The sequence below is a fragment of the Chrysochloris asiatica genome, unplaced genomic scaffold, assembly GCF_000296735.1.
Source record: "Chrysochloris asiatica unplaced genomic scaffold, ChrAsi1.0 scaffold00011, whole genome shotgun sequence".
Classification (NCBI taxonomy): domain Eukaryota; kingdom Metazoa; phylum Chordata; class Mammalia; order Afrosoricida; family Chrysochloridae; genus Chrysochloris; species Chrysochloris asiatica.
Window position 1 is genome coordinate 31,291,996 of NW_006408529.1, and position 10,742 is coordinate 31,302,737.

General features: G+C 36.8%; 1 protein-coding gene across 1 annotated transcript in view; it reads left to right on the forward strand.

Moving 5' to 3' along the window:
• The window catches only part of DLC1 (deleted in liver cancer 1), a 594,809-nt gene that overhangs the window by 180,770 nt on the left and 403,297 nt on the right, over positions 1–10,742 (forward strand). The window contains exon 4 of the mRNA XM_006834477.1: positions 4,769–4,909. Within this exon, the coding sequence (XP_006834540.1) occupies positions 4,769–4,909 (141 nt within the window). The remainder of the gene's footprint in view (positions 1–4,768; positions 4,910–10,742) is intronic.

Sequence of the window (10,742 nt, forward strand, 5' to 3'; positions counted from 1 at the left end):
TAAGCTTAAAATCTTTGAATGTGAAGATTGATAAGCTGTTGTCTGATGTCACCTTCCTAACCTTACAGACATCAGCAGGCACTCCTGTGTTTATGCCAGTCACTCCATCGGAATCAAATCCACCTCCAACTTCTACTGCTGCTTCTTCAAATACCAGTGATTGATTTTCAGTATGCTAACTATTTATGTAAGGCTGACATATGCCAGAACACCACATCGATACAACTAACAATATCAAGGACAAGGAAACACATGCTTTACAATTCTTCCCTTCAAGAAGACAATATCTAGTTTGATACAAAGATTCCTCCTACAAGTGTTCAGTAATACAGAGATCCCTACAAGTGTTCAGTATCACCAACGTAAAATGACTTTACGGATTGTGCACAAGACCTCATACCAACTCCTAAGACGTATTGGATCCTTCCTACAGCAAATTCTTCCAATCTGACTAAACCCCTTATATAAGTCTTCCTTCATACATAACATAAAACTTGAATTTGTAATTTGAAAATATGCAAAAGAGAGGATTTTTTTGTCACTGTTTGATTCTCTAAACATGTTGTAGGGTAATCATGTCATATTTATTTATTCAACAAGTATTAATTATCCACAGTGAGGTTTCTAGTATTCAGCTCTACCCTCCTAAAGCTTAGATTCTACTGAAATGAGATAGACTTTAGTTGAACCAATCCTAAGTGAAGTTCGAAGGTCATTTTAGACACCTACACATGTAATAAGAGTAAATGAGTGTGCTAATAGCTGAAGATAATCAGAATTTTTCCTGTATATGGGGGTGTTCTTTGAGAATTGAGTGAGTGGTGATTGGGAATTGGAATAAACACCTAAAGAAATGAAACAACTCTGATTTATCAAAGGATGGAAAGAAGGCCTATGGGAGGAACATGGTGAGCTAGAATTAGAATGAATGGAAATCTTAGATGTCACTTAATTGGGAGATCTATCAAGGTCAGCTAGGCTTATGATTTACAGAATACCTGGTTTAGTATTCTTGCTACTCTTTATACCTTCATCTTTATAATATCTAACAAATATCTCCTATTTTAAAGATTGCAGATACATAGGCATTGATTTATTAACTTCCATTCTCTGACTAAGTGTCCTGTTTGACAACCAAGATACATACGGCAAGATGACTGGTTCCACAGAACTTGGGAGAATTCTAGCTAAAAAATGCAACAAACCTATGTGAAAGATTTATGCAGAAATTAAACCAATCTTGTTAATATTATGTTCTTGTTAAAACAAGTGTGGAAAACAACCAAATATAAAAGACATATGAATGAAGATGAAAGGAAATACTGAGTTGTATAGTTCTTCAAGCAAATAAGAAATGAAGCTGAGATATTGAAAGTAATGCGAAAAGTTTTTTCTCCTAATTGTTCCCAGGCCATCAGCTTCATGTTAATCCTTTAATAATTCACTATAGAGTTCACAGTTATAGAATAAGCACACTTTTTCAGCATTAAAAAAAATAAATTACTGAGGACATAAGAAATTGGGTTAGTGTTATATATTTTTTTGCACACAGACACTACATTTTGTACTTCTTATGGAGTCCTGGTGTGGCACTGTTGGATAAGCACTAGATTGCCAACCACAAAGTTGGCAGTTCAAGCTCACCAGCTGCTCCTTGGAAATCCTATACAGGGTCACTGTGAATTGGAACCAACTTAGCGGCAATTAACAACAACAGCAACAATCATTGTATATACCAATTGTACCTATCCAATTGGAGAAGATTGAGTTTCAATATTATTGGTGATTTATTTCATAACAGAAACTATTAAGCCATTTCAATTATGAGCACTGGACTCCTGGTGTGGCACTGTAGGATAAGCACTGAACTTCAAATCCACCAGCTGCCCCTTGGAAACTTTATACAGGGTCGCTGTGAGTTGGAACCAACTCAACAGCACTTAACAACAACAACAGCATTATAAGTACTAAGAGGGGGGAGATATTAAGATTTGCTAGGCCAGTTGTTCTTTCATAAAACAATATTTAGTGAGCATGCTGTATGTAATGAGCACTATTGTAAGTACTGGGAAGATAGCAAAGAGCAAGACAAGTGAAGTTCCTGCTCTTGTGAACACATGTTTTGAATGTGGATGACAAGACAAGACATAGAAAGAGAGAGCAAGGTGATTGATAGATAGTTGGATGACTGATGGATAATGTAATTGATTGTTGCTATTGTTGTTAAGTGCCGTCAAGTTGTTTCCTACTCATAGGGATCCTATATAGGGTTTCCAAGGCATATATATCTTTACAGGAGCAGACAGGTTCATCTTTTTCCCCACAGAGCAGCTGGTGTATTCCAACAGTCAACCTTTTGATTAGCAGCAAGCTGAAGCCTGAATTACAAGAAGGGGCCAGCAAATGGAAATCCTGGGGCAAGGGATAAGGAAAGGCACAACTTCATGTATTAGAATGAAAAAACATCAACTATGAGTGGAGTATACTAAGAAACAGTAGATCATCAGTTTAGAGATGTGACGGTGTGGGAGACAGGACGTTTCACCAGATGGCCATGGTAAAAAGTTCAAACTGTAGAAAGAGTAGACACAGAAATATTTGTCATCGTTTTCCTGGGTTAAAATTATAGAGTATGTGATCTTAGCTTGTGTTCCCTCCCCTGCACTCTACTCACTCCTTTCCTCTGTACTTACAGGGCACTGAAAGAACAAAGAACATTTGATGCATTAGATGCACAGGCTTGGCCACACACTATGTACTGCATACTGAGAATACATAGTAATAGTAATAATAACACTAGTTATAGTATTTCCCAGCATCTATTAAAAATTACTATGTGCCAATTCAGGCACTTTGCATGTGATTATTTTTGTTAGGCAACACTGAGTTGATTCCAATCCATATGACAGAGTAGGGTTTTCTTGGTTGTAATCTTTATGAAACTTATGATGAAGATCAAAGACTACAGCCTTCAGTATGATTTTGCCTTGACATAGAGAAAACAAAATTCCTCACAATTGGACTCATAAGCAACATCATAATAAATGTAGAAAAAATTGAAGTTGTTAAGGATTTTATTTTACTTGGATCCACAACCAATACCCATGGAAGTGGCAGTCAAGAAATCAAATGACGTATTGCATTAGGGAAATCTTATGGAACAAAAAAACTCTTTAAAGTGTTAAAATGCAAAAATTTTACTTTGAGGATTACACAAGTCATGGTATTTTCAGTCACCTCATAGGCTTGTGAAAGTTGGATAGTGAATAAGGAAGACCTGAGAAGAATTGGTGCCTTTGAATTCTCATGTTGGTGAAGAATATTGTACATATCCTAGACAGTCAGGAGAATGAACAAATCTGTCTTAAAAGAAGTACAGTCAGAATGCTCCTTGAAAGTGAAGATGGCAAGATTTCATCTCTTGTATTTTGGACATGTCATCGGGAGAGGCCAGTCTCTGGAGAAGGACATCATGCTTAGTAAAGTAGAGGGTCAGAGAAAAAGAGGAAGACCCTCAACAAGGTGGATTGATACAGGGGCTGCAAGAGTGGGCTCACCATGACAATGATTGTAAGGATGGCACAGGACTAGGCATTGTTTCATTGTGTTGTACATAAGGTTACTACGAATCTGAACTGTCTTGATGGCACCTAACAGTTATCTTTAAGGAAGTAAATTGCCAGGTCCTTTTCCTGTGAAACCAATGAGTGAGTTAAACCACCTTTGGTTAGTAACCAAATGCTTACCCACTGACATCACAAGGACTCCTTTTTGCATATAATAATGCTGAATCTTCATAAGTCCTGATGTGATGCTGTAGGACAGGCACTGTGCTGCTAACCAAAAGATTGATGGTTCAAATCTACCAATTGCTCCTCAGAAACTATATAGGGTTGTTATGAGTCAGAACCAATTCGACACCACTTTACAACAGCAAAAACGATTCTCATGAAACTCTATGAGCACATATTATTATTATATCCATTTTCAAATGAGGGAGTAAAACCACCCATGTTACCCTTAATAGGTTATAGTTCATTTGATAGAAAGATACTTGAACTGAATGATTCAGACCACTGTGGTAGATGTCACCCTGAAGATGTAATTAACACAGAAGAGAGTGAGGTAACATCTACTGTCTTCTCATTTGAAGACTACAATGTCCCTGTGAGAAAGTGTAGGTAGCTCTGTATTACCTACCTGATGGTATTAAGTGAGTTTCTCAAGGTCACACAGGAATGAATCAAAGCATTCTTATGGGATTCTACCTACTGATTCTTACTCCAGTTCCTTAACTAGCTATTGCCCTTCCCAATTCATAACAAGTTGTTTAGTGACCAAACTAGTAAGTTACTATCAAGTTGTTGTTATTGTTGTTATGTGCTGTGGAGTCGGTTCTAACTCATAGCAACCTTGTACAGCGTTTCCAAGGCTGTAAATCTTTAGGGGAGCAGAAAGCCTCATCTTTGTCCCACGGAACAGCTGGTAGTTTCGAACTGCTGACCTTGCAGTTCATAGCCCGATTCATAACCAGCTCCTTTACTATCAAGTAGTTTTATTTTAAAAATGGAGCCTGTGAAGAGCACAATTTTTACTACATGATAATGTGTGATTATAGGTGATACACTAATGTCAGGTGTCGGTGACTATTCAGTGTGTCATTGTGTATTGGGGGAAGAGTGAAGTGGAAAGTTGTTGGTGCCAAGGAAAAGGGCTGGTTTGGGAACACTGACATGGCCTTTAGATTTTTTTTTTTTTTTTTTAATAGGAGCTGGAATCAGGATCTGAAAGTGGAACAAATACCATTTCAGTAAATCAGACACAAATACATTTGTCTTCTAACACGGAGTCCACTGTCATACCATATCCCACCCCAATGGCTAACTCTGGAACCAAACCCAAGGCAATGGTAAGTCTCAGCTTGTAAGTGTTGATGATCATTAGGTAAGAGTTGATATCTCATACATTTGATATAGAAGAAATACTGATAGTATCTAATTAGATGGTGGCAGTAGTTATGTGCTGTGGAGTCAGTTCTGACTCATAGTGACTCTGCATAGGGTTTCCAAGACTGTAATTCATTTATGGGAGCCAAAAGCCTCATCTTTCTCCCATGGAACAGCTGATTGTTTCAAATTTCTGACCTTGAGATTAGCAGCCTGACTCATAACCACTACACTACCAGCTCCTCCAATTAGATACAATTCTTGAAATATATGACTTTTTAAAATAAATGATAATAATGCAAGTACTTTACCAAACAGGTCATGGAGCCGGAATTATACAAAATATGACAATTACATTTTGTTATTTGCCCAGAAATATTTGGCACCAAATAAGTATTGAATCAATCAAGCATCTAACCTTATGATGACTCTTCCTAGATTTTACAAATGCTATCAAAAGAAATGAAAAGGGACTTACTTCTCAGGTAATATAACTTGGCTTTCGTAGTGAATTAAAGATATTTTCCTTTAAGTAAAATCTTGAAAATGCGACAGGAAAGCAGATTTGACTCTAAAAGGCAACATTTATGAAGGAAATAATTACTACTTCAAATATCTAAAGTCCAAGTAGTGCCAAAATAATCATTCCTAGCGTAATTGAAATCATAGTGCCACGTTAGTTTTTATGTGCATGCTAGTTTAAAATAGAAAAACAAGTTTGGGTTGCCTGTTTTCCTGCCTTTAAAATAAAAGGCAGCTATGAAATAGGCATCAAAAGAGAATATTCTGAAGCTCAAACACAGTAAGTTGTAAGTGCAAAAAGAGTGAAAATATTGTCATTGAAATCATACATACACCAACAACTGTCTAAACTCAGACTTTACGTTTACATAGAAATTGAATTCTCTATTATTTCTATCAAGGATATTTTTTGATGGAATAAACATTTATTGAATACCTACTATACGCCATTCCTTTTGCTAGGTAAAATATAACTCAGAGAAGAATAAAACATAGTCTCTGTCTTTAAAAACAGCTTACAGCCTAGCAAAAGGAGGCAAATCTATAGACAGTGACATGCAATGAAATGCAATATAGTCATTAGTAAACAAACAAAAAATACTAAACTCAAACCCATTGGTATGAAGTTGAATCCACTCATAGTTGCCCTATAACTGCACCCTTAGGGTTAACCAGTGTGCCACTAGGGCTTCACCTTACTAAAACAAAACCCGTTGCCAACTTATATTGACTCTATAGGACAGAATAGAACTACATCCATATGCTTTCCAAGACTATTAATTTGTCAGAAGCAGACTGCCACATCTTTCTCCCATGGAGTGGCTGGTGAATTCCAGCAGACAACTTTCAGTTAGTGGTCCACACTTAACCAGTGCACTAGTGGGGCTTCTATGGGCATGGTTTGGTTACAGTACATTTGTTGGGGATACAAAAAACTGAAAAAGACGTGAGGTACACTGAGAAGGCAGGACCAAAAATCATGTGTGCCCGAAGTCTTCAATGAAATGTTGCTCTTCGTTTTCATGATGGGTAAAAGATATTATTGGTGATATTGTAGTGTTGTGTGCTGTTGAGTTGGTTCTGACTCACAGTGACCCTGTATAAGATTTCTGAGGCTATAAATCTTTACAAAAGCAGAAAGCCTCATCTTTCTTCCATGGAGTGGCTGGTGTATTTGAACTGCTAACGTTGTTGTTAGCATCCCAACATACAACCCACTATGTTAACATAGCAAAATTAAAATATGAAATATTATGATCTCATAATTTCACATTATTTTTAAGGAAAATTATAAAAGGCTCTAAACACTTTTAAATGGAAGGTTTTGAGACTCATAGGAGCATTGGTTTTAGTAACATCCAAAGCAGGCATGGGCTAACATGTAAGAACAAAGTAGAGAAATGAAGGTTATTTCACTTTTCCAAGGTATTTTCTTTTCATTCAGTTTTTTAAAGGATTTGCTAGGGAGTCCTGGTGTGATGCTGTAGGATAAGTACTAGACTGCTAACCACAGTTCAAGGCCACCAGCCACTCCTCGGAAACCCTACACAGGGTCACTAAGAGTTGAAACCAATGCAGTGGCACTTAACAACAACAATACCCTGCAGGGCTTTGTTCTACCCTAATATTTGCTCTATATTCATATTTTATTTTGGGATAAATACCATTGGAATCCACTATTGCTTTTTGAAACGTGCATATTTTAGTGCATAATTACTTTATAATTTATAACCACGTTTATAACTGTGTGTGTGCCACGCTGAGGATTTTCTCAATACCTCCATGTTTGTACACACAGTCAATATCATTACATAGAAATATGTACACATTTTTATGGCAACCATATTAGAAAAGTTGTTGAAGGAAAAACATAAAATTGTCAGTCCTACCAGAATTTCAGTACTTTAGCATGGCATATTCTTCCTTCAAATTTCTCATAGTTTGCCTTATCAATTGAAAAATAGTCACCTCACAGGTGCAACTGAGAAATGTTTAAACAAAATCTTGAACAGAAAGATTTTTTTTTTTTTCATGTATCCCAAGGAAAATGTTTGCTGCTGCTAAGTTGTCAATTTCAAATAAAATTAGGTGTGGCTACATACAGCTGCTCAGGTGTGCCTAGGAATACAATCACAGCTTCATATGTGTACCAGAGCTCATTGATCAGTGAGCGAAGAAAATCATTATGCAATGAACTTGGCTTCCAAATGCAGCATTCCACTTCAAGACAACCAAAATACGCATTACACATCTTGGCCAATTCCACAATTTGAGTTAAACAACTGTCCACACAATTCTCTCCAGCTCCTGAAGTATAATTAGTCAAATTCTCTAGCAGGCCACAAAAAGTACCCAGAAGAAAACGTTCTGCTGTCAAAAGCAACTGACAAGAATATATCCAACAATAAATAGTAGCTTGAAAACTGATCTACTTTTGTTTGGGGGCAGTAAGATTGTTTTCATTTGTGTGTATACATTTCATCTTTTTTGTTTTTTATTAGTGCTGCTATTCTTATGAGTAGTCCTTTTCTTATTGCAGTTTGAAAATAATTATTTAGGCCATGAATCAGTTTTATGATGTTTTTTGTCTTTTGAGTTTTTTTAATTTCCTAGTTGTTCCTGGCTTGGAATATTACACTAAAGAATAATTTTACTGATTTTGAGAAATTAGATACATTTCACAGCTTATGTGACAAGACAGAAAATTCTTGCATCTTGTTGAGCATTTATCTTAACCATGAAGTAAAATTTCAAATTCAGTAGAAGCATGAATTTCTAAAAACACCTACCTCACACTTTCACAAATAATGGATTAACTCTGTGCCATAATGCCACATTTCAAAGAAATGTTTCAGAATTATTTAATCCTACATTGGACTTCCTCCTGTAAAATCTATTTATAATAGTGACAAAGTACCACAAATATTTGGTTTTCCTTTTGTGTATAAGGTTTTTGGGTTTCTAACTGCCTGTTTTTTAATAAGATCTCTTTTTTGAAATGTATTATTAAAATGGGACCAATGAGTAATCTTTGAAGGTTTCATAAACATTATGGGTACATGTGAAAGCAAATATCTGAGCTGTGTTTCACAAAAATGATAAGATGAAAAAGTAGCTTATTTGCCATCAAATAATTGGCTGCAGTAGTTGTTCAGTGCCATCAATTTGGTTCCGACTCATAGCAACCCTGTATAGGGTTTCTGAGGAACGGCTGGTGAGTTTAAATCACCAACCTTGTGGTTCAAACTGACCTTGACATGGAGTGCTTGCTTATCATGAATAAAAAGAGAGAGAGAGAGACTTGGTGCTCAAGGGTAAGAAACTCATCACTATTTCTCCCAAACTGTGTTTTCCCCACTTGAAAAAAATCACAGAATGCCTTTCACACATTTCTGCAAACAACCGGTGAGTAGTTACAGCATTTTATATCAATTGCTTTGCTTAATTCTAGGACAGTATACTGGTATCACTGTGTTCATATACTTGAGTTGTTCCTGTGTTAACATAGGGTTGCTGCATGAAAGAAGGAACTCTGGTATCATAGTGAGTTATGAGTTGGGCTCCTAACTGCAAGGTCAGCCGTTCAAATCTGCCATCTGCTATCTGGGAGATAGATGAGGTTTTCTCTTCCCTTAACTATTTACAGCCTCGGAAACCCTATACAGCATCAATGTGAGTTGGACCTGACTCCACGGCACACAACCACCGCGTGAAAAATTTTAAAGCTGGACACTAAAATGTCAGAGGCTGTTGTTGTTGTTGACCCTAAAGATACTTATAGCTTGTCATTGTTGTTAAGTGGCATCGAGTCAGTTCCGACTCACAGTGATCTCATATGGGGTTTCCAAGGAGACACTGGTAAGTTTGAACCACTAACCTTGCAATTAGCAGCCCAGTGCTTATCCTACAGGGCCACACCAGGACTCCACTAATAAGTTCATTAGATCACTATTAATAATCTATAAAGGAAAAAAAGATACTGAACATCAGATAACAAGTAAACAGCATATTTTATTTGCAGAAAACTAACTGGAGAACCAGGATGCATCTATCATTCTGTTGTATACAGTAACAGAGAGCATCTTAAGAGCAGTTTGTTTTTTTAAAAAAAAAAACCTTTAGATACCTGGTGATAGAGAGACTTCTAATAACAGTGCCAAGACCTTCAATCATTTGGACCTGACTGGGACACTGCTATCTCGAGCAGCTTTGAGTATATCCTTAACTATATACAGGAGCATTGGAGAAGATTGGCATCACTAAAGACAGCATAAATTCTTAACCTTTAAATTTTGTCATCGCTATAGTCTGGTGTGGTGCTGTAGTATCAGCACTGGACAGCAAACCACAAGGTCAGCAGTTCAAACCCACCAGATGTTCCTTGGAAACCCTATACTGGGTTGTTATGCGCTGGAACCAACTCAACAGCACTTAGCAACAACAACAACAACATAGGGTGAAAAGGACAAATAGGTCTCTTATTCCAAAATCAGGGTGGCAACAGTAGCTATAATTCCACAGATTGAATCTGTCCTTAGCCTTTTGATCATTACTACCAAAATGAAGATGGAATAGATTAGGGGGGAATAATCATTAGTTTGTGGAGGGGCAAGAGCCATAGGCTGACAGAACAATCCCAGGCAGAGACAGCTAACTCTTTCTGAGAGAGATTCTGAACAAATCCCAACTAAAGACTACAAGGAAATGACAAGAATAAATCCTGGAGATTAAGATAAGTGCTTCTTTAATGACTTTTATGCATAGCAAGGTAGACAGTATGCTGTATACCAGGACAAACTTTTGACTAGCTGATGTTATATACGAACTATACCTAACTGTTCCTACAAACCTTATGTGCAAATCTGACTTAAAGACAGATTTGGGAATGAACTCCTTCATAATCTGGGGGCCACTTGTGTATAATATGATGTTTATGTAATGTCCAAACCCCATAATACCATATTTCACAGACTGTATTGTGGATATGAATGACTCACAACAGTGGGCTTCAAATATTTCATGGACAAATTCTATTATTTTTCAATTCTATTTTCCCATAGACTTTTTGAAGATGTTGTTTATCAAAAGCCTCTTTCTTGTATTGCATAATTCTTATCTATATGGTTATTTTTTTAAACTAAATCATATTTGTTGTTGTTAAGTACCGTGGCGTCAATTCCGACTTATAGTGACCCTGCACAGGGTTTCCGAGGTGGTAAATCTTTACGGGAGCAGAACACCTCATCTTTCTCTCGCGGAACTGCTGGTAGTTTC